The sequence below is a fragment of the Diceros bicornis genome, chromosome 26 (genome assembly GCF_020826845.1).
Source record: "Diceros bicornis minor isolate mBicDic1 chromosome 26, mDicBic1.mat.cur, whole genome shotgun sequence".
Taxonomy (NCBI): domain Eukaryota; kingdom Metazoa; phylum Chordata; class Mammalia; order Perissodactyla; family Rhinocerotidae; genus Diceros; species Diceros bicornis.
This window is the reverse complement of record NC_080765.1, coordinates 47888622-47910907: the sequence shown is the minus strand read 5'-3', so window position 1 is coordinate 47910907 and position 22286 is coordinate 47888622. Positions and strand designations below refer to the sequence as shown.

General features: G+C 55.8%; 2 protein-coding genes and 1 non-coding gene across 8 annotated transcripts; all 3 read left to right on the top strand.

Moving 5' to 3' along the window:
• Positions 1–373: 373 nt before the first annotated feature.
• Positions 374–3871, top strand: NME4 (NME/NM23 nucleoside diphosphate kinase 4). Of its 3 annotated transcripts, none has more exons than XM_058570498.1 (5): positions 374–505; positions 2147–2280; positions 2562–2663; positions 2770–2882; positions 3326–3505. In XM_058570498.1, exons 1-5 carry the CDS (start codon positions 415–417, stop codon positions 3336–3338), a joined length of 453 nt encoding a protein of 150 aa, XP_058426481.1. In that variant the 5' UTR covers positions 374–414; the 3' UTR covers positions 3339–3505. The 3 variants fall into 3 exon arrangements, with proteins under 3 accessions (XP_058426481.1, XP_058426480.1, XP_058426479.1); XM_058570496.1 differs by having other exon boundaries at positions 380–505; positions 3428–3871; XM_058570497.1 differs by lacking the exon at positions 2562–2663 and having other exon boundaries at positions 376–505; positions 3428–3871.
• A 1745-nt stretch (positions 3872–5616) lies between these two features.
• Positions 5617–16547, top strand: DECR2 (2,4-dienoyl-CoA reductase 2). Of its 4 annotated transcripts, XM_058570495.1 has the most exons (9): positions 5619–5891; positions 6438–6506; positions 7685–7736; positions 8371–8506; positions 9781–9905; positions 9979–10072; positions 10281–10385; positions 10899–11113; positions 12254–16547. In XM_058570495.1, the coding sequence occupies exons 1-8, from the start codon at positions 5812–5814 to the stop codon at positions 11111–11113; spliced, it is 876 nt and encodes a 291-aa protein (XP_058426478.1). In that variant the 5' UTR covers positions 5619–5811; the 3' UTR covers positions 12254–16547. The 4 variants fall into 4 exon arrangements, 2 of the variants coding, with proteins under 2 accessions (XP_058426477.1, XP_058426478.1); XR_009224150.1 differs by having other exon boundaries at positions 5618–5891; positions 9979–10385; XR_009224151.1 differs by lacking the exon at positions 6438–6506 and having other exon boundaries at positions 5617–5891; positions 9979–10385.
• A 3263-nt stretch (positions 16548–19810) lies between these two features.
• Positions 19811–19969, top strand: LOC131423001 (small nucleolar RNA SNORA29). The gene has a single exon (XR_009224176.1). It is a non-coding gene; the product is annotated as a small nucleolar RNA SNORA29 (small nucleolar RNA).
• Positions 19970–22286: the final 2317 nt, after the last annotated feature.

Sequence of the window (22286 nt, the reverse complement as noted above, 5' to 3'; positions counted from 1 at the left end):
CGGTGCGCACCTGGGGTCCCAACCCCGGCCGCCAGCAGCGGAACGCGCGCACTCAACCGCTAAGCCACGGGGCGGCCCTTTCTTCCGATTTTAACGGAAACTGACAAACATTTCCACGGGCTCTGCAAGGGGTCCAGGGTCAGGGTGGGGCTGCGGGTGGCGGGGTCTGGGCTCGGGTCGGGTCCGGCTCGGGGCCGGCGCCTGAAGCCTGGTGCCGCCCTCCCTCCGCCCCTCTCTCGGTTCCTCCCTTCCCTCTCTCCCCCTCCCTCCGCTCCTCCTCTCTTCCCTTCCTCCCTCCCTGCGCCCCTCCCCCTCGCTCCACCCCTCCCCCTCCCTGCGCCCCTCCCCCTCTCCGCCCTCCCCCACACTGGGCTTGGTGGACCCCGCGCTCCGCCGGCGGCCCGGCCGGGCGTCATGGGCGGCCTTTTCGGACGCGGGGCGCTGCGGGGGCTGCTGTGCGGCGCGAAGGCCCCTGGTCCTCGCCTGCTCGCGCGCCCCAGCTCGGGTGAGTCGGGTCCCCCGCGCCGCGCCGGGGGAAGGCGGGCGGTGGGCGCCACCGGCCTTTGTTGGCGCGCATGCGGGCCTGCGGGCCCTGGGGTGGGGGCCCGGAACCCCGCCGCCGGCTTGACTTGCCGGGAGGTCGCCCTCGGGTCCCGCCCGGGCGCCTGTGGCCCTGCACGCCCGTCCGCACCGCTCACTGCCCCCCACCCCTCCAGGCCCACCGCCCACCTCCCCAGGTTGCCTCCAGGCGGGGGGGGCCCGAGGGCTTGGGAGCAGGAGGGAGTCAGAGGCCTGGTGGACACACTGGGCGGTGATGCGGGTCCCAGCGGACCTGGGGCCCCTGAGGGGGTCATTTCGGCAGTTGAACGCTCCCCACGGAGCCGCTGTCCTCGGGGCGTTTTGTCCAGGCCGTAACTCCGCCTGGCCCGTCCCGGCCTGGGGCCCGTGTCTGTAGCGGGTCCTCCGCCCCTGCTGCTGGCCCCCAGGGTGCTCCCTGAGGGCCAGGTGTCACGGTGTCCCAAACGCTGGGAAGAGTAAACTGCCATTTTCCAAGGCACTAGCCAGTTGGCAGCAGGCCAGGCTAGACGCAGGGGGAGAGCCGGGGCAGGCACTGGCTTTGGGGGAACAAACAAGCCAGGAGGGCTTCCTCCAGTGGGCTTCATTCAGCCCTGAAGGGATGTGGTGGGCACTCCCTGCCTGCTCTCCAGGCCCAGCACATGTTCTGGTTAATTTTCCTCCTGGGCTTGGGGAAGGGCAGCTGCAGATGCCCCCAGGGACACTGTCCAACCCCCATTTCTCCTCCAGTTCTGTCCTCCCTCTTTGCAGGATGTCCAGGGTCCTCTCAAAAGCACATTTGACCTTGGACCTGATGCTGAGGGTCACTGTAACTCTGGAAGTGGCCTGGGGCTGTAGGAGGCTGATGAGGGCTCCTGTCTCCCTGGCAGTGTCCCCTCTCAAGGGCTCAGCACTGTCCTTGGGTCTGGAAGCTTCCCACGTTGAAACCGCGCAGCAGCACAGAGTTCCTGCCCGGCCAACGAGGGTGTGAGAGGAGGAGCCCCCTGGCGTCTCCCCACCTGCAGACTGGGACCCCCTACCTTCCTTCTTATGCTCCGGTCACTTTTGTCCCAGTGTCTGTGGTCCACTTGGTCGGGAAAGTGCACTTCGCTTCTCCCTGGTTCCCTCCTTCACCTCAGACCCAGAAGCTGACCTCTGGGTCCCTCCTGATGTGGCAGGTTGGGGGTTCAGATGGTATCTCTGTTATCACCCCAAAGTTCTGGAGTCCTGCTTTCTTTCCAGTGCAGCATCTCTGGGCTTCCGGGTGGCCACTGAGCTGGGCTGTGCCTCTCCCTGCCTCTAGGCTCTCTAAGATGCCTTCCTAGGGGACACTGGCTCCATCATGGGCAGCTTCGGCCACGGGCTGGGAGGAGCCATGCCCCTCCAGCAGACTGGAAGCCTTTGGGAACCCACTGCCCTGGTTGTCCCCAGCAGGCAGTACCATGCTGGGCAGCATCTCCTCTCCAGAGCTGCTCTGGTACAGGCAGACACTCTGAAGCCCAGGTGACACGTGGGCCCTGGCAGGGGAACCCAGGTTGGGGAGATGTGAAAGGGTGAGGTGGCGGCAGCCCTGATCCCCTCTCTTCTAAAGGAGGGCCCTCCTGGACCCGGGAGCGGACCCTGGTCGCAGTGAAGCCAGATGGGGTGCAGCGGCGGCTTGTTGGGGATGTCATCCGGCGCTTTGAGAGGAGGGGCTTCAAGCTGGTGGGGATGAAGATGCTGCAGGTACCAGGGCTCAGCCTGGGCCTGTGGGTGTCCCTGTGGGGACTGGGGGGAGGGGCTTCTCATGGACCTCAGCCCTTCAGATCTCAGCCCTGCGACAGGAGTTGGCCTAGAGGGGAGGGATGGGGAGGCATCTGCCCTGTGCTCCTGTGGCTGGCATGCCAGCCCATGTAGGTGTTATCTGCAAAGTGCCCTGAGGTCAGGACACCACAGTGACTGCCCCAGTTCCCTGTGGGGGTCCCTCTCCTGGGGCTCCTGTCACCTCTTCCCCCAATGCCACCCAGGCACCAGAGAGTGTCCTTGCTGAGCACTACCATGACCTTCGGAGGAAGCCGTTCTACCCAGCCCTCATCAGCTACATGCGCTCTGGCCCCGTGGTGGCCATGGTATGGCGGGGCAGGGGCAGTGGTAGGGCAGAGGCAGGCTGAGCCCAGAGCCACCGAGCCCTTGGTGACCGCACTTCTGCCGGCCTTGTTTATCTGTGTGCTGCAGGTCTGGGAGGGCCCCAATGTGGTCTGCACCTCCAGAGCCATGATAGGACACACCGACTCAGCTGAGGCTTCGCCTGGCACCATCCGGGGTGACTTCAGCATCCACATCAGCAGGTACGGGGGCCCTGACATACTGGGCCACTTGGAGCTGATGGGCTGGCTCACTAGGGGTTGAGAAGGGCTGCGTTTGGGGTAGCAGCCTACTCCTGAGGCAGGTCCATGAGACCTGGGTGTCTTGCTGGGCGAAGGTGAAGCCAGAAGAGACTGTTGATGGGGGGACGTCACACCTGTCATTGGCTAGTGCAGTTTTTTCAAAGCCCTTTCACACACACCGGAGACGATAAAGCGTTCCCTATGTGTTGTGTACATCCTCTGCTATCATTGTCTGTTATCTGACTCTGTCCCCCAAGGGGTTGGCATGGGATGACTTGGGGGCAGGTAAGGCTCCCAGAAATAGTCTGGGCTGGCCGTGAGGTTGTGGGTAAGAAGCTGAGGCTGGGCTGGAACCCAGCTTTCCAGCTCCCTTGTCTTCCTTTCCTCTCTGCACAATCACCCAGCTGGCTCCCCTAGACAGTAGGGGGTCAGCAGACCGTCCCCGGGACCCCCAAGGTGCACACTGAAGCCTGTGCCTTACCTCTGCCGCCCATCACCTGGCACAGAAACGTCATTCACGCCAGTGACTCCGTGGAGGGGGCCCAGAGGGAGATCCAGCTGTGGTTCCAGAGCAGTGAGCTGGTGGACTGGGCAGATGAAGGCCACCACAGCAGCATCTACCCAGCTTGAGCACTCAGGCTGCCTTTGGCCACCTCAGCATCCACCTAGCACGCACCAACTACCTCCGTGGACGAGAACTTGAGCCCATGCCCATGCTCTGCCCATCTATCCAGACCACCTCCCTGTCCACCTTCTGCCGACACCCACTCCTGCCAGTCCAGAGGGGTTGAGCCACCAACTTGATGTGCCTTTTAGCATCTGAAGCCAGCAAGAGATTGGAGCAAATCCTTTCTATACCAAAGTGCCAGACAACCTTTGGGGTGTCTCCAAAAGAGGGTAGTGTGACCTCCCTTCCCCCAAAAGGGGGCATTAAAATTTACTGTGCTGTGTGTGGGGTGGAGCGCTCATTATGGCTTCTGCCATCTCTGAGGTAGAAATGAGGCCTTTATGCAGAGTTGTAAGTGGGTTGAGAGTGGAGATGAAGCTTACCATCTCCCACTCCAGGAGGAGATCAATAACTGTTGAATGTATGAGACAGGCAGAGGTCCGGAGACCTCCAGCCTGAAATCGGGGAATCCAAGTGGAGCTCCTGAGCTGGTGCTGTCCCAGCCCCGACTCTGATCCTGCTGAAGGAGGAGCTGCCTGCCTTGGGCAGGACTGGAGGGTGGCAGGAAGGGGTGGGGGTGGGAGGTTGAGACCACCCCCGGGACACAAAGCCTGGTGACAACGGCCCTCTCCCCTTTTCATGGCCTCATGTAGCTGAGGCTGCCCGGAGCTGCCTGGTGTCCACTTGTTTTCATGTTGACACTACACACATCACATGTCACACCTCACCTGGTTCCCAGGTGTGTCCCTGGTCACTCATCATAGGCACTGGACTCTGCACACCATTACACCTGCTGAGGCTGACTTGGTCCTCACTCTACTTTTTGATATCTTGGTGACCCATGCCCGGGGCCTGGGTTCATGGCATCCATTTGTGGAAATTAATAACAGGAACCTTAACTAAATCGGAGTCAGGAGGCTTGTAGGGGGAGCACTCAGCCCCATCACACATTGTCAGTTACTTCAAACAGGAACAGACAGGACACTTGCATCTCGGACAGTAAATAAAACTACTACTGAAGGAAGATTTCTCTCCCTACTGGCCAACAGCCTGGCCAATCAGAAACACTGCAGCCCAGCCAACGACGAGCCCTTGCTGCCCTGAACTGTCACTTTCTTCCGAGGGACTTTACTTTAGAACAGCCCCTCCTCCCCCTTTTTCTCAATAAAGGCAGCTTCCCTGCTTTGTTCTCTGAAGTTGCCTGTGACTCTCCATAGCACGCACATCCTGAACTGTAATTCTTTTGGCTATCCCTGAGTAAACTCATTTTGAGCTAAATTAACAGACTAATTTGCTTTTTAAGTTGACAGGTTGCCACCTGTGTCTCCACCTGAGTGAAGTGCCCTGATCTTTCATATCGGCCACCAAATGGGTCATTTTGGGAACTGGCACTGAGGCTGGCCATGCCAGGGACTGGCCTTCCTCGTTTCCGTGGCTTTCTGGGCCCTAGTCCCCTTCTCTGCTCTCTTTTTTTTTTAAAGATTTTATTTATTTATTTTCCCCCCAAAGCCCCAGTAGATAGTTGTATGTCTTAGCTGCACTTCCTTCTAGTTGCTGTATGTCGGACACGGCCTCAGCATGGCCGGAGAAGCGGTGCGTCGGTGGCACCCGGGATCCGGGCCTGGGCCGTCAGCAGCAGAGCGCGCGCACTCAACCGCTAAGCCACGGGGCCGGCCCTCTGCTCTCCTCTTTTGTCATATTTATGCAACAGGGTAGGGAGGTGTCCCGAGACCAGGGCGCTGAAATGCTGAGCACACCCCAACTAGGTGTTTTAAATGCACGGCTGGGCCCGCGGCAGTGGGGGAAGCCGAGAAGCCCCAGGCCGGCCCGCGAGCCCCCGCCTTGGCTGCGGGAGCCGGCCCGCCGCGGTGCCTGGACAGACTTCCAGTCCCAGCAGGCCGCGGGGCAGCGGTGGGCGAGGCGTCCCAGGAGGAGCGGAGGCGGAGGCGGAGGCGGGCGGGGCGTCCAGGGAGGGGTGAGGCCCGCGGTGGGCGAGGCGTCCCAGGAGGAGCGGAGGCGGCGGCGGGCGGGACGTTCCGGGAGGAGTGAGGGCTGCAGTGGGTGGGGCAGCGGCGGTGGGCGGGGCCACCGAATCCCGGGCCGGTAGGGGCGGAGCGCAGACGGCCCCAGAGCGCCGCAAGTCCCGGAGGCGGAGGCTGGTGCGCCGATCTCTCCCGGGCGGGTTCCTGCTGTCCTCGCCGCCCTCGGACCGTACCGAGCGACATGGCCCAGCAGCCGCCCGACGTCGGAGAGGACGACTGTCTTCCTGAGTACCGCCACCTCTTCTGCCCCGACCTGCTCCGGTGAGGGACGAGCGGCGCCGGGTTCTCGGGGCGCCCGGGATGCAACCTCCGCAGAGGTGGCACAGGGACTGCGGTTTTACTGGGATGTGTAAGGACCCCGTGCCCGGCCGCCAGACTGTCCAGATGTCCAGGTGGCCCTAGGGATGCGAGTGCTCCGGTATTTTGATCTTTGCCCTGCGGAGGGCGCGTTGTTTGTCTTGGCCAGTGGTGATGGGGATTCATGGTGGTAATGCTGGGAGAGAGGAGTGGGTGGGGGAAGCCTTGTATGTTTTGAAAACATTTCTCACTTAATTGATAACTTTCTGAATAGAGAATTTTAGGTTGAGATATTTTTTCCTGAAGACCTAGAAAGCCTAGGAATGCAGGCTTTAAAAAGCAACGTTTCAGTTTCTCCTTACAAAAGTCATCCATGTTCCTTGCCAACAATTCAGACTTGATAAGGTGCAGGCAGTAAAAGTCCTCTGAGAACCAACCCCCCCCCCCCCCCCCCCCCCCCCCCCCCCCCGCCCCTAAGTTAACAGAGAGCCTCTGGTCTTCTTCTCTCAGGGGCAAAGTCGCCTTCATCACAGGTGGTGGGTCTGGGATCGGGTTCCGGATTGCTGAGATTTTCATGCGGTGAGCACTGCCCTGTGTGCCCGGTGCCAACCCGTGACCTTTGCCCCTCCTTGCATGGACCCCGCTGGATCCTGGGATCCCTGGGCAAGACACTGGTGGGTGATGGGAACCCCTTTGGGCAAGGGGCCACCGGGGAGCATCTGAAGGGGGTCAAGTGCTGTTCCAGGGGAGGCAAGACTCCAAGGTTTTCTCCTAGAGGTTAGTCAAGACTTGGTGGCTCTGGCCTCAGCATCCACATTTGTACAAAGAAGGGGAGTTCAACAGGTTGAGTTAACTCTACTGCAGGGCCCTCTGGGGCCTTGCCAAGCCAGAGTCTGGGGGGCCCAAGTTGGACCCTAGCACTCTGCAGAGCACAGTGTCTCTTGGGACACAAGTTCTGTGGCCTCAGGCCCTGGTCAGCAACTTGTCACCCCTCCCAGGAAGAGGCCCAGAGTTAGGCTGGGGTTGGGGAAGAGGGAGCCTGTTGATATCCTAGGGACCTTCCTCAGTTTCTCCCCAGAGAAGGTGGGAAGAGAGGTGAGTCCCACTGGACAAGGTTTTGGGATTCACCCATTCTGGGGGAACTCGTTTTCCTAGTTGGTGTCTTTGTGCATGTTGCTTCTCAGAGCAGAGCGCAGCGTGGCCAGCCGTGCTCAAGGTAGTTTTGACATTAGGTGGGAACTGCTTAGCAGATGGTAGCTGCTGTTGTTACCACGAGGCTGAGTTTGTCAGGACATGAGGCAGAGAAGGCACCCTGGCGTCAGAATGGGCTCTGTCCTTCACTCCAACCTCACAGGGAAAGGGTGGCTGGGGCGTGTGGGGTCGAGCCAGCGAGACCCAGCAGGCTCCATGCAGATGCTTGGGCCCGCATCTGAGGCTCACAGCTGCTTTGGTTCTATGCATATGGTGTTTGGGACGGGTCCTGCATCCCTGTGTGGCTGGGATACCCTGTGCCAGAGAGGCCCAACCCAGAAACCATGGGGTGGGCGCTGATGGCACCCTCCTGAGGTCCCACCACAGTTGCTCAGCCCTGCTCAGGCCCCTGTGTCTTCTGCCAACTGTGTCTTCAGCCCTGGGCTGGTGCTTCCGCCCTAGAGATCCCCAGGGGAAGGGGGTTCTGCTTAGAGTGCCGGGCAGGAGTCCACCTGGGTGTGTCCCTCACGTCTTGCCACTCTCACATCTGCCCTCTGGCTTTGCAGGCATGGCTGCCACACGGTCATCGCCAGCAGAAGCCTTCCGAGAGTGTCGACGGTGAGGGGGTCTCTCCTGTGCCCACCTGTCTGTGGGTGGCTGTGTGGGCCTGGAGCCTGGGTCTGGAGGGTCCTGAGGCCCAGAGGATGGTGACACCAAAACCTTCTCCTCTCCCAAATATGGAGCCTCAGTGGAAGTGGCCTCCCGAGGACATCTTTGTTTGTTTGTTAAGTCTAATCGTTGGGTCCTGTGAGGGGGCCTCGTGTTGGGTGATACTGTGGCTCCAAGAGAGAGCTCTGGGCTCACCAGGGTTATGAGGGTGGTCCACATGTCCCCCCCACCTGGGAGGAGAGTCCCATCACTGCCACAGCTGGTCTCTCGGCAGGGACTGGAAATCAGCTGGAGCTGCTGTTGACCAGTTACCAGTGACCGGTGGCCTGGAGGGTGATGTGGAGGGAGGATCCTGGGGCCATTGGGAGGGAGAGAGTGTGGGAGGTCTTAGAAATGTCCACCAAGGGTCGTGGCCCCAGGGACTGGCCACTTGCCAGCTGCGCCTCCCCAGAGAAAGGTCCAGCAGCAAACTCCAGCCTCCCAGCAGAACCTGGGCACATCCTCACCAGACTCTGAAAGGCTTTTCCTCCAGGCCAAGGCCACTCGGCTGCTGCCCACCTCTCTTTTCCTGTCCGGCTTCTAGGCTGCCAGAAAGCTGGCTGCTGCCACCAGCCAGCGGTGCCTCCCTTTGTCTCTGGACGTCCGAGATCCCCCAGCCATCACGGCCGCCGTGGACCAGGCATTGAAGGAGTTTGGGAAAATCGACATTCTCATTAACTGTGAGTCGCTGTGGGCGAGGCCAGGGGGCTTCTGACGGGTGAGCAATACCAGACTGGGGGCTTTGGAGACCCCAGAACTCCTGTCCAGACTCCAGGCCACTCTCTTGGCCCAGCTCTGCTCGTTCCGGGTCAGTGCAGCCATGGCTCAAGTGGACGCTCCGTGAACTTGGCTGAATCACAGAGTTGGGGGGCACTCTCATGTCCTGAAGCTTCCTCTTTAAAAAAAAAGGATAAATTTTATTTTTTTAGTACAGTTTTAGATTTACAGAATAGTTGGGTAGATAATACATAGAATTCCATATACCCCCCCAGAGTGTCCTCCATTATTAACATATTGCGTTTGTTACAACTGATGAACTAATATTAATACATATTGTTAACTATAGTCTTAGTTTACATTTATGTTCACTCTTTGCTGAAATTCCCTTCTAAAAACATCAGGTGTATTAGTTTCCTGTCGCTAAGGAAGTACCACGAGCTGGGTGGCTTAAAACAATAGAAATACACTCTCTCAGTTCTGAAGGCCAGAAATCCGAAACCAAGGTGTTGGCAGGGCCACGCCCTCTGAAGGCTCCAGGGGAGATTCTGCTCCAGGGCCTTCTCGTAGCTCCCAGTGTGGCCCACAGTCCTGGGTGTTCCTTGGCTTGTGGCCACGTCTCTGCCTCCTTCTTCACATGGCCTTCTCCCTGTGTATCTGTCCTCTCCTCTTGTAAGGACACTAGTCCTTGGCTTTAGGGCCCACCCTAATTCAGTATGATCTCATTTTAACTTGATCACACCTGCAAAGATCGTATTTCCAAATACCTGGAAGGTCACATTCACAGGTGTTAGGGTTCAGGGGTTAGGACTTCAACACATCTTTTTTTTTTTTTTTTTTGTGAGGAAGATCGGCCCTGAGCTAACATCTGCCAATCCTCCTCTTTTTGCTGAGGAAGACTGGCCCTGGGCTAACATCCGTGCCCATCTTCCTCTACTTTATATGGGACGCCGCCACAGCATGGCTGCCAATCGGTGCATCAGTGCACGCCTGGGATCCGAACCGGCAAACCCCGGACCGCCGCAGTGGAGCGCATGCACTTAACCACTTGCGCCACCGGGCCCGCCCCAACAACACATCTTTTTGAGGAACACAGTTCAACCCATGACATCGGTCCTGCCTTTGTCATTCAGGAACTTACCCAAATGCCTGGGTCTCCTCCCCGGTCCAGCTGGGACCACCCTGAGGGTCCAGCCGCCCGGAGCTCCAGCACCTGCCGTCTCCTTCCACCCTGCAGGTGCAGCTGGAAACTTCCTGTGCCCTGCCAGCGCACTGTCCTCCAACGCCTTCAGGACTGTGATGGACATTGACACCTTGGGCACCTTCAACGTGTCTCGCGTGCTCTACGAGAAGTTTTTCCGGGTGGGTCTCCTCGTGGCTGGGGCCTCCCCTCTTCTGACCACCCACTCACACCCCCTCCCGCCGTGTGTTGCAGGACCATGGAGGGGTGATTGTGAACATCACCGCAACACTGGGTACCCGGGGGCAGGTGCTCCAAGTGCATGCAGGCTCTGCCAAGGCAGCTGTGGGTACGGGTGCCCCCTCTGGTCTGCCAACCTGGGTGCCCGTTGGGTCCCTCTCCATCCCTGGAGGCCGGCAGTGTCTGACTGAAGCTGAGCCCAGTGGTGGGCAGTGGAGAAGCCGGGCCCTGGCCCTGAGCCCCACTTCACACCTAGGCCACCCCAGAAGGCACAGCAGCACTGCATTCTTCCTCTTGCCTGCCTGCCTTCCATGCAGATGCGATGACGCGGCACTTGGCTGTGGAGTGGGGTCCCCAGAACATCCGTGTCAACAGCCTTGCCCCCGGCCCCATCAGTGGCACGGAGGGGTTCCGGCGGCTGGGTAAGGCTCTTGGGGAGCCCAGGACCCCCATAAACGGTCCCCTGGGCACAGGCCCCACAGTGCCTCTGCGTGCTCCCCTCCCATCTGGCTGGGACAGGCCTGGGATAAGTGCCAGGTCCTCATGGCTCCCCAGGGTTGGCAGAGTCTGTCCCCAAGCCGAGTCAGAGCCACTCTTGGTTAGCACACACCTGTGATGGACTAATGGTCAGCCGGACTTGGGCAGCTGCTCCCTGGAGGTAGAGGCCACAGGGCTGCTGGCCTTGATATGTGAGCCGGACACAAAGTGGGACACCCATTGAAGCTTCCAGAACCTTGGCAGGGTCTACATCCCCCACCCCTATGCTGGTTCTGTGGGGGTGTCACTCTGTACCTGGCCTGTTCCTCCTCTACCAGGATGATGCTGATGGTGCCCCCAACATTCCTGGATGTGGGTTAGGGGAGGCTGGGCAGGGGAGGCTAGAAGGCCTGGGGTCCTGGGGCTCACAGGGACTGAGCCTCCTGCTGCCCTCCCAGGTGGCCCCCAGGCCAGCATGAGCAAGAACGTCCTGGCCAGCCCCCTGCAGAGGCTGGGGGACAAGACGGAGGTCGCCCACAGTGTGCTCTACCTGGCCAGCCCTTTGGCATCCTATGTGACCGGGGCCTTGCTGGTGGTTGACGGTGGGGCGTGGCTGACGTTCCCTAATGACATCAGGCTGCTGGCGGATTTTGCATCCTCTGCTAAGCTCTAGGTGATATGCTGCTCCCACCTTCTGGGGGTGACCTGTGTCCTTGGCCCCCTTCCCAAAACCCCCACCCAGTGGGCCGATGGTCACTGTGCCTTTCCCCTCAATTCTCTGCGCGTATTCCTAGATGTGTTCTCGGACACTTTGGGGTTTCCACTACCCAACAGACCAGGCCATATGTAGGCAAAGCTGGGGAGGGGTCTTCCTGGGCAGATGGGTTGTGCCAGGAGGGGGCCTAGCCTGACATAGCTGCACCCAGACCTCAGGGCCTCCTGCAAACCAGGACAGGCATGGCTTGCCTGCAGCAAAGGGAACCCCCCTCTCTCTTTGGGAGCTGCCCCGGGTGACCCTCGCTGGAGGCCTGAGGACCTGCTTGGCCCCTGAGGGCCGGGGAGGGTGCTGTTGCTCTCTGCTCTCCGCTCTGCCCTCACTAATCCCAGTGGTGTGGCTGGCCCATGAGGCCACTCATCCTGGTTCTCTGAGCAGCAGCTTCCCCTGAGGAACGCTGAGGTGGTGTGCCCTGCCTCATCAGGACTGCCTGTGCCTCTGGGCCCCTCTGCTCCAAAGCCCCCAGGAGGGTTCCCATTGCAGGGTGGTGGCAGGAATGTTTTAGGACTTTGGCTGGCTCCTGTTCCATCCAAGGGGGCGGGTGTGGTGGAGGGACACCGGGGAGCTCACAGCGTTCGGTCACACTGTGAAGCTGTGGTTGGAGCAGGCTTCCGTGACGACCCCTGTCCTCCCCAGGGAGGTTTATTGATGGGCACAGGTGGTGCTGAGAAGTGCCTCTTCTGAGGCCCTTTGTGGGTTGGTTGCTAGCAGACACATCCTCAGTGCCTGTGGCACATGGGTGACCAGGCAGCGGGAGGGTGTGGGCCCATCACTGAATGAGGAGCGCTCATCTTGGGGAGCTCTGGGAGAAGGCAGAAGGGGGCTGCTGGTGCCCGCACCCCAGAAGATGCACAAGGCCTGGCTGCTCACTGCCCTCGCTGGGCGCTGATGCAGGACCGCGGCATCCTGCCTGCCCTGGCCTGGCCACTCATGGGTGCTGCCCAGGGCAGACACGGCCCCCTTAGCTGTGCAGGAGGCGGGTCCTGGTGCCCCTTGGTCCTCCCCTGTGACCCTGGCGTCTGCTGGCATTTCTGACAGGCGCTGGATGGCTGAAGCAAAGCAGGTTCTGAAGGGGAAGCTGGTCTGCAGCTCACTCTTGGGTTCTTGGGACGCTGTGATGAGAAAACAGCCATTCTGAGTTGCTGCCTTGGCATTTCACAGTATGACAACCTGCTCACACGAGTCTGGACATTGAGATAAGGACCTGAGCTTAGGATTCCCCCCGTAAATTCCCGCTTTGCCTTCCCTGGGGCACCTTTTAAAATAACCGTTTAGAATTATGCCCGTGAAAAGTTAGTGACCTCCACCTCAACCACCTTATAAGTGACAGGTGCTTGCTGCTCTGCTCTCTATCTCCTGCTCCCTTGTGACCTAGGATGGAGGACTGCCCTTCCCCAGCTCATTGCACCCCACGCCCCCATTCTGGGATCTGTAAGTAATAAATCCTGTAACTTGACTTCCTTTATGTGAGTATTGAAATTGTGCCTTCAATCAAAATGACCCCATGGGTTACAGGTCCCCAAAGTGGGAGCTCGGATGCTGAGGGAGCTCCCTGCCGACCCCTCGTGGGTGGCATGTGCCCCCTCATCCCGCAGGTCATGATCTGCATAGTCTTAATTCAATACATCAGCTCTGGCTTCTCCACACAGATGCCTCCTGCAGGGCTCTCCCGGGACCTCCGCCCAGCTTCCTAGCTGAGAGACAGTCTCAGCAGAGCGTCTGAAGCAGAGACTGGCCCTTCCTCTGGGAACTGTGCTGTGTCCACACTCCCTCCCCATGGCCCCATCTCCTGTGCATGGGCCAGACTGACCAAGCAGCAAGGCCGGCTTGCTGCCCACACCACATGGGTGTCCACAGAGGGAGGGCAGCATTTCCAAGCTCCTTCGAGAGTGGAGATACAGCCAAGCTGCTGGGGTGTCCCCCACGACCCAGGGTCAGGAGCTGGCCTCCCTTTTCCTCCTGCCTATGCCCAGTGGGTGCTGACGTGGCTGCCTGGGTGGGGAGAAGGGGGCATTTCAAGCTCCATCTTTCCTTGTTGCTCTCCCACTTCAAGACCTTTGCTAGCAAAGGGAAGTCAAACCAGGGGGCCAGAGAAGCATGTCTGAGCCCCCCCCACCCCCGGCCTGGTGTCCTGGGTTCCCTCACCAGGGTGTGTGGGCTGCAGACAGGATCCCCATTGGCCTTTGGTGACATGGGCTAGGGCTACTCCCATCTGCGCTGGAGTCTGTCCTTTGCTGGAACATCCCAGCGAAGTTAGTGCTCCGTCATTCAGGGGCTGTCGTTTTAGGCCCCCCAGGTGACCCATCCCCGTCATTACCAGCACCCTCCCTCAGGCCCAGGGAGATGGGGAAATTCTGGCCCCTCATTTGTTCCTTGGATGACTGCTTCCTGACATTCAGGCCACTTGGCCCCGGGGGCTTGTTTTCTGTGCTGTTTGTGTCAAGGTGCGTGGTTCCCCACTCCTTGTCTGTACTGCCCATTTGCATAAGCACAGGTCATAGAGTTTTGCCAGAAAGGGCATTTCCTTGAAAAATAATCTTTTTACTATAAAAACATCTATCTGTTAGACTTTGCAAAAGTTTTTAGAAGGAAAAGGAAGACACTTGAAAAGAATCACTGGTGACTGGGTCAGTTAGAGGAAAGGGGCGTTTCCTTCCTGTCTTTTTTCTGTGAAGAGCTTAGAAAACTCTTCTTCCTAATGCTTGAAGCCTCCGTCCTCAGGCAGGTGGAGCCCACCCCGAGGCCAGGAGAGGCTGTCTGCTCTCCTGGTGGGAGGGGACATGCTCAGACTGGTCCCCAAGAGAGCTGCCGTACCCCGCAAGGTCCTGGTTTGCTCCCAGTCAGTTCCCGCCACCGTAAGAGCGTGTGCTTAAGCCCTCTGCCCCAGACACCCACGCTCACTTGTCCCTTCACTTTATGAAAAGAGATGGCCCCTTCTTGCCTTCGTAGGTGCAGCGGAGTGGCAGGGAGGTCCCCGGACCATCCCAGCTGGGAGGCCACCTGGCATAGGGAGCAGCAGTTGCTATTTCAAGGTGCTCCTTATTGTCACGGAGACCAGAATGTGGTGGCATCAAGTCCACAGCAGGGCGTGTAAATGGGTCCTTGTGGTGCTGCTGGGGAAAAACAAAACATTGAAAGCAGTTATTGGGGAGTTGCAGCCAGTGAGGGGCTGGGGCAGTCGTGAGACCCCCACAAGGCCAGAGAGCTGGGGCAGCTGTCCTCCCCTGGGGAGGCCCTGGGGGGTGGCCCGAGGAGGGAGGGTGTCCTGCCAGCTTGGATGAGCAGGCCCTGCTGCCTTTGAAGGCCAGGATGCACAGTAGAGGTGTGAACATCGTCCAGCAGGGGGTCTGGTTAAGAAAAAGGCCACCTGCTGGGACTCAGTAGTGGCTCAGCTCCAGGAAGACGGAAGAGTCTGGAAAGCAGTTTCCAGGAGCAAGCCTTTTATTACTGTATTAGGGTTCTCTAGAGAGACAGAACCAATAGGAAATTCATTATATGGATTGGCTCATGCAACTGTGCAAGCCACGCAGGTCACTCCTGAAACGTCGCTATGATGTAACACTATGACGTGTGCCTTCGTCTTTGTAAACACAGAAAGCAAAGCAAACCTTAAAACTGCCTTCAATAAGCAGTGCTAATTTGGGGAAGTTTCTCTCTGCTGACTCCTCTGTTGCCATGGTAACCTGGTAAAATTCTACTGTGGCTTGAGGGTGCGAGCTTTGTCCTGCGGGTCACTTCAGAAAGGCCTGGAGGTCAGGCCCCGGCACTAACGCCCATTTCCCAAAGCGGACTTGTGCCGTGTTCTTGGCCCCAGGTTGGTTTGCTCTCCCGTGAGCGTCCCCAGTTGTCAGAGTTGTTCACCTCATCCCCATCCGTCTTCCTCTCCCCTCTCCTTCCTGGCCATGCACTGTGGTCCCTGCTGGGCTGGGCCACCCCAGTGGACACTGTCCACCCACCAAGTGCACTCTGAGCACCTGCTGTGCCCAGCACCCGGCTGGGGACCCAGACATGAGTGCCACTGGCTCTCCTGACCCTCCCGTCTCCTCTCAGCCTTGCGTCTGCACATGGCTCGCTGGGAGAGCGAGGTGATGGATCCCTGAGGACCTCAGCAGTCAGAGGCTCAGCAGGGGCTCCCCTCTTCTCTGACCCTCACACCCTTTTGTCCTTATCCCATGGGGCAGACCGAGCCTGCCTCTCAGTGGTCAAGCCCCTGCCCTGGGCTGCATGTCCAGGCCTGTCCCTGGCTCTGCACAGAGGCCTGATGGTGCTGCAGTTGGGCAGTGTCATCCCCTTGAGCAGGGCAGGTGGGTTCTCGGGGGTCACGGCTTCCCAGGCTGGGAAGGGGGTGGGCATGAGCCCCCTCGCGCATTTCCCTTGGGGCACTCAGGCCCATCTCTGTTGGATGCATGGACAGAAAGCTACTCTGGCTGTTCAGATTCAAAGAGAGGACATGAAAGGGGAAGCTCCTGGGCTCCTCCACAGGCTCCTTCCAGGGGGAGGATGCACTGGAGCTCCAGGACGAAGCCGGGACCCAGGGCTCATCTCCCTTCCTTCTCTCACCTCCACCTGGCCCCGTGAACCTGCACCTTCCCCTCGCCACAGATCAGCTTTCTCTGCACCCAGGTCCCAGCCACTGTGCGTACAAGCAGTAGCCGAGCCTCCTGGAGAGAGAGACAGTAGTCCTCTGTCAGACTCACGTCCAAATTCCTGAGGAAAGATGCACATTCGTCTGTTTGGGTCAGGTGCCCGACTCTTGTTCAGTAAACCATGGCCAAGGGTTGATTGCATCATATAAACATGGCAACTCGCACTGCAGTCATGGGCTTGGAGAGGGACTGCTTCTAGAAATGCGTGTTAGCAGACCATCCCATGCAGGTCCTCACTCACATCAGACAAATTCACAAAAGACCAATGTATAGCCCAGCATGCTGATTGTGTGTGCGTGTGCGTACACTCCCCTCCAGGGATGGGATGAGTCTCGGGTCTCCCTCTCTGGTGAAACCCAAGGCCAGTTGGGAGATGGCAGAGGCTGCCCAAGTCTGACGAGCCACCCACACTGCCGGCTTGTATCCCGGGGCCTAGACTCCGCCCAGCTCAGCCCTTCTGTGCTAGGGACCATGGCGGAGACTGGATCCATCTCTGGACTTCCTGTTTTCTCGCCCGGGCCCTTCAGTGAAACAGCCCCCCACACACAGGGAACCACCGGATGTCCTATTCACCCCTGGATCCCGGCTCAGTTCTCTGGGATGAGATCCCCGCATCACCTTGTTGACAGGTAGAGGCCTTAGTAACACTTTAGTCATTTATTTACTGAGTATCTTTTGTGTTATTTCCTGAGGTGACAAACATAATCAGTATGGATCTCACTAATTGAACTCTCAGAAGATAATTTCATTTCCAAGTTTTGGAGTTTTGGGGGCACCTCATCACGTCCACGTGTCAGAGCATCTCAACAAGACAGCACCTGAAGAAGGAATGAGAAATGTTCGTCAGAAACAGGCAGAGTTAACTTTTAACTCTTCCACCATCACATGTAATGTAGACAATTTCTACACAACAGGGGAAGTGATGTGAATTAGATCTTCACTTCTGTGGAAAATGTGACCTGAGGCTAAAGAAAGGAAGTTCTGACTCCAGTACAAACCTCTCCTGGCCAGCTCCTCAGCGCCTGTCCCCGCGGGGATTTTGGCGGCAGGGACGTGTGGTGGGTGCGGAATGTGGGCTGGAAAGCGCTCTGGGCTCAGGGGGACTGGAGATGCCTGTCATCACAGGAAGAAAGAACAGGTGCCAGCAACTTGAGAGCGAAATGTGAGAATAAGGAAATCATGCAAACCTTGGCTGAGTCAGGAGGATTAAATTGTGCCTTACAAACTCATGTTCTATTTTTACTCTAAGAAATGTACTTTCCTAAATTTGAAGGTGATAAAAAATCCTTTTCCCACTGAATAAAATACCAGTAAACACGAGTGTGGATCTGTGCTCCCAGCTGCGGGAGGCTGCTGGGCTAGAGTGTGGTCTAGCCCTGAAACTACCTCCTCTCTAAGTTGACTTACCGAACACAGAATGTTCATCTGGTTTGCAAAATTGTAAGTTTTTGTTTATAGCTCGATTGAGGTATAATTGACATACAATAAGCTGCTCGTGTGTGAAATGTATGATTTGATGAGCGCTGACATATGTCTGCACCCGTGAAACCATCACCACAATCACGATAATGAAGGTACCACCACCTGCAAAACCTTTCCTCCCACCCCTTGGTCATCCCTCCCTCTCACCTCTCCCTAGCCCCTTCTCCCAGGTGAGAACTGGTCATCCATCCAGGATGGCAGCTCAGGGCCCAGGAGGGCGGGCCTGCAAGGGGGGTGACTATGTGGGAGAAGAGGGTCCATGAGGAGGAGGGGCCGACACCTGCTCAAAGGTAGGAACAGCGGGCAGAGGCTCTGGCCCTCCACCAGGTCCAGGCCCCCTTTTCTGGGTGCCCAGTGCAGGCTGTGCGGTGGTCTGCTCCTTCCTCTCGCCGGTCCCCGTCACAGGTCTGTGGCAGGTCCCTTCTTCCTTCAGAATAGAGCTCAGCCCCTTTCCTGCTGTCCATCTCCAGGGCCACCTTCACGGCCTCCCTGGGGCACTGAGGACACCCCTGGCTAGCTGCCCCAAGGTGCCCTGCATGAGGCTCCCACTGGACCACTGGCCAGCTCTGCCCTGGACTTAGAGCTCTGGACGCAGGGCTCCGAGCACCGCTGTCCAGCCCAGCACGGCCCTCAGTGCTCACTGAGGGAAGGACCCTGCCACTGATGAATGTGGAATTGTCCCCATTGGAAGGGTGGCTCCTTCAGACACGCACCCAATAACTGCTCCCCAGCTCTCGGATCTGGGTTTCCAGCATCACTCCACTCTTGAGACCTCCTCCCCACCCCCCACCAACTCACACAAATCACTTTCAAATATTAAAGTAAAATGGCTGATAGAGGTGATCTCACAAATAGTGGGAAAGAACAGATGGTTTGGAGAAACTGGCTCAATGAGAAAAATAAAGTCGGGTCTCTTATCTTACACCAACCACATTAAAACAAAAAACTCCAAATGGATTAAAGACATACTGGACTTGTGAAAGGAAAAACTATAAGTATAGGCGGATATCTTTGAGACTTTGCGTAGGGGATTTATTTACTTAATTTTAAAAGTGTTTAATTATGAAATTCTTAAACTATGTGGACAAGCCCCGATAATAACAAGAGACACCATGTGTTTACCACCTGGGTTTGCCAGATGCTGGTACTCTGCCCGGTTTGTTCCCAGCCTGTCTGTCTCTAAGGAAATAAATGCTGCAGATATAGTGACACTTCTACCCCTCAGCCCTTTCCTCTTCTGTGCCCCTCAATATAATTCCGAAACTTGTTTTCGTATTTTTACTATAAACGAAGTTGTTCGAAAGCAATACATGTTATTGACGATGTGTTTTTAAACTTGGCAAAAATGGTGTCTGTCCCACACCTCGCTTTCTCACATGGCTTGTTTTAGGAGAGTCTGCCTGTGTTGACATGTGGTTCACCCTTCGAAAGTGCTACCCAGCGTTCCATCACAACAGACGGCCCCCACAGAGCCACGGACAGTGCTGCACCACACCCTCTCCTGTCTCCCCCGGGCCTGCGCACGCTGCTTTCTGGAAGGTGGAGGTGCCAGGTTGAAGGTGCACAGACCTCCAGCCGTATGAGAGATGTGCATCCCCACGCTCTCTGCTGGTGTCAGACTTGTCTTTACTCTGCTTGGTGTCCAGCACTGCCTTTCCTCGCTCCCTGAGCACCAGTGGTTCAGCATCTTCTTACATGTTTATCAGCCGCTGGAGTTTTCTCCTCTGGAGCTGCTCACTTTTCTACTGGGCTGCTGTTCTTTTGCTGGCTTTTGAAGAATTCTTTGTACTCTGGAAATGAATCCTTTGTCATTTGCTTCTGTTCTAAATATCTCTTCCCAATTGCTATGGACTGAATTGTGTCCCTCAAAATTCATATGTTGAAGCTCTAGGCCCCAACCGGACGGTATTCGGAGGTGGGTGATTGGGAGGTGATTAGGGTTAGATGAGGTCAGGAGGATGGGGCCCTCAGATGGGATTAGTGGCCTTATAAAAAGAGGTAACAAGAGAGATGGCTCTCTCTCCGCCACCTGAGGACCCACCTAGAGGGAGGCCCTCACCACAAGCCAGGAAGAGAGCTGTCACCAGAACAAATCCGCCAGCACCTTGAGCTGGGACTTCCCGGCCTCCAGAACTGTGAGGAATCAATGTTGTTTATGCCCCCAGCACATGGTATTTGGTGACGGCAGCCTGAGCGGACAAAGACGCCAGGCTAGGATGTGTCTTTTGTCAAACAGAAGGCCAATTTTTTTTTGAGATATAATTGACATATAACACTATATTAGTTTCAGGTGTACAACATGATTTCCTATTTGTATATTCTAGGGCTGCATGCTCAGCTGGGCTAAGGCAGCAGGGTATCTTGCCGAGAGACCAAAGAAATGACCTGGATACTGCGGGCAAGACATGTGGGTTTATTGAGTTACTTACAGGGAAGTTCCAGTGGTGGCCGGCTCGACAGGAGATGTGCACCCTCTACAGCCCCCTGAGAGAAGCTTGCTTAAGTAGGCAGAGGAACAAAGGCTTCACGCTGGCTATGCTTATGGGATAGATTAAAATTGCCATGATCTGAAGAGGGAGGATTTATTTGTGTCCTCCTCCTATATGAAATGGCTGAACAGAAAAAAAAAAAAAAAGGCTTCACGCTTGCCAAGGGGGATAGTCCCTGCATTCCAAGGACCAGAGCCACACACACACAGCCACACACACACACACACACACACACACACACACACACACACGCCCCTGCCTCTGTGTTCCCTCAGGCCGTTAGGGTCTTTTTATCTTTGATGGTCTTTATTTTATGCTAATTATCCCATGGGAAAACAGCTGGGTTGGCCAAGCCCAGGACTGTTATCATTGTGAGTGTTGGCACTAGCCCAGCCAAGGAGCCTCAAGGACATATGGTTTTTAAAGGGGCACATTGGCAAGTGCCCCTACATATATATCATGAAGTGATCACCACAATAAGTTTAGTTAACATCCATAACCACACAGTTATAAATTTTTTTTCTTGTGATGAGAATTTTTAAGGTCTACTCTCTCAGCAACTTTCAAATATACAATACAGTATTATTCAAGATAGTCACCATGCTGTACATGACATCCCCAGGACTTATTCATTTTATAACTGGAAGTTTGTACTTTTTGATCCCCTTCACTCATTTTGCCCACCCCTCACCCCCTGCCTCTGGCAACCACCGATGTATTCTCTGTATCTATGAGTTAATTTTTTTTTTTTTTTAGATTCTGCATATAAGTGAGAACATACAGTATTTGTCTTTCTCTGTCTGACTTATTTCACTTAGCATAATACCCTTGAGGTCCATCCATGTTGTTGCAAATGACAAGATTTCCTTCTTTTTTATAGCTGACTAATATTCTATTATCTATATACCACATTTTCTTTATCCATTCATCCACTGATGGACACTTAGGTGGCTTCCATGTCTTTGTTATTGTAAAGCTAATTTTTTTTTTGTGAGGAAGATCAGCCCTGCGCTAACATCCGTGCTAATCCTCCTCTTTTTGCTGAGGAAGACCGGCTCTGAGCTAACATCTATTGCCAATCCTCCTCCTTTTTTTTTTGTCCCCCAAAGCCCCAGTAGATAGTTGTATGTCATAGTTGCACATCCTTCTGGTTGCTGTATGTGGGATGCGGCGTCAGCATGGCTGGAAAAGCAGTGCATCGGTGCGAGCCAGGGATCTGAACTCAGGCCGCCAGTAGCGGAGCCCGTGCACTTAACCGCTAAGCCACGGGGCCGGCCCTGCAAAGCTAATTTTTTAAAAATTATTTTTTACTAAGGTAATTTATATACAGTAAAAGTCACCCTTTGTTCTGTACAGTTCTGTGAGTTTTGATAGATACATACAGTATGCATCACCACTACAACAAAGATACAGAACAGTCCCTTTGCCGCAACAAAGCCCCCTTGCCCCCAGCCCCCACGGATCTGATTTCTGTCCCTATAGTTTTGGAAGGCTTAAATTTTAATGTGTTTAAATTTAAACCATTCTTTTCTTTAATGGTTTGTGATTTTTATTCTGTGTAAAAAATTTTCCTGTTCCAAGGTCATAGAGATATTTTCCAATGTTTTCTAAAAGTTTTAAAGTCTTGGGCTGGCCCCGTGGCTTAACGGTTAAGTGTGCACGCTTGGCAACTGGCAGCCCGGGTTCAGATTCCGGGCGCACACCGACGCACCGCTTGTCCGGCCATGCTGAGGCCGTGTCCCATGTACAGCAACTAGAAGGATGTGCAACTATGACATACAACCGTCTACTGGGGCTTTGGGGAAAAAAAGGAGGAGGATTGGCAATAGATGTTAGCTCAGGGCCAGTCTTCCTCAGCAAAAAGAGGAAGATTAGCATGGATGTTAGCTCAGGGCTGATCTTCCTCACAAAAAAATAAAAAATAAAAAAAATAAAAGTTTTAAAGTCTTGCTTTCCACCTTTCTGTCTTGGATAACTCTAATTATTTTTGTATCTGAAGTGACACAGGGATCTAGGTGCAAGGTGTCGTAAAGATGACTGGTACCAGCTAAGGAAGAGGCTATCCTTTCCTTATGATTGACAAAGCCATCAAGGATAAAAATGATTGGTTTGGCTACTCAAAATTAAAGATTTCTGTTTAATCTTTGCTGACAGACGAAGAGTTCATGAAGGGGTCACAGGCAGGGAGAAGATATTGCAACATCAAAAACTGATGAGGGATTTTATCTAAAGGAAAAGTCAGAGAACACAGTAGAGAAGCAAGCAACGGCTACAATTGGGCACTCTGCAGATTTGGGATCCAGCTCAATAGACACAGTAAGAAACGCTCAACTACACCAGCATTCACTTAAGTTTAAATAAGACAAGATGAGATGCCATTTTAAGTTCATCGGACTAGCAAAAATGGGGAAATCATTTGTCATGTCTGCTATAATTTTGCTGAATTTCCTCCTG

Excerpts from the sequence above, each read along its gene's own strand:
- NME4 (XM_058570496.1), top strand. The coding sequence starts at position 415 with ATGGGCGGCCTTTTCGGACGCGGGGCGCTGCGGGGGCTGCTGTGCGGC. Across the intron at positions 2,281-2,561 it reads TGGGGATGAAGATGCTGCAG|GCACCAGAGAGTGTCCTTGC; the intron begins GTACCAGGGCTC and ends AATGCCACCCAG. Across the intron at positions 2,664-2,769 it reads CTGGCCCCGTGGTGGCCATG|GTCTGGGAGGGCCCCAATGT; the intron begins GTATGGCGGGGC and ends TGTGTGCTGCAG.
- DECR2 (XM_058570494.1), top strand. The coding sequence starts at position 5,812 with ATGGCCCAGCAGCCGCCCGACGTCGGAGAGGACGACTGTCTTCCTGAG. Across the intron at positions 9,906-9,978 it reads TCTACGAGAAGTTTTTCCGG|GACCATGGAGGGGTGATTGT; the intron begins GTGGGTCTCCTC and ends CGTGTGTTGCAG. Across the intron at positions 10,386-10,898 it reads GGAGGGGTTCCGGCGGCTGG|GTGGCCCCCAGGCCAGCATG; the intron begins GTAAGGCTCTTG and ends CTGCCCTCCCAG.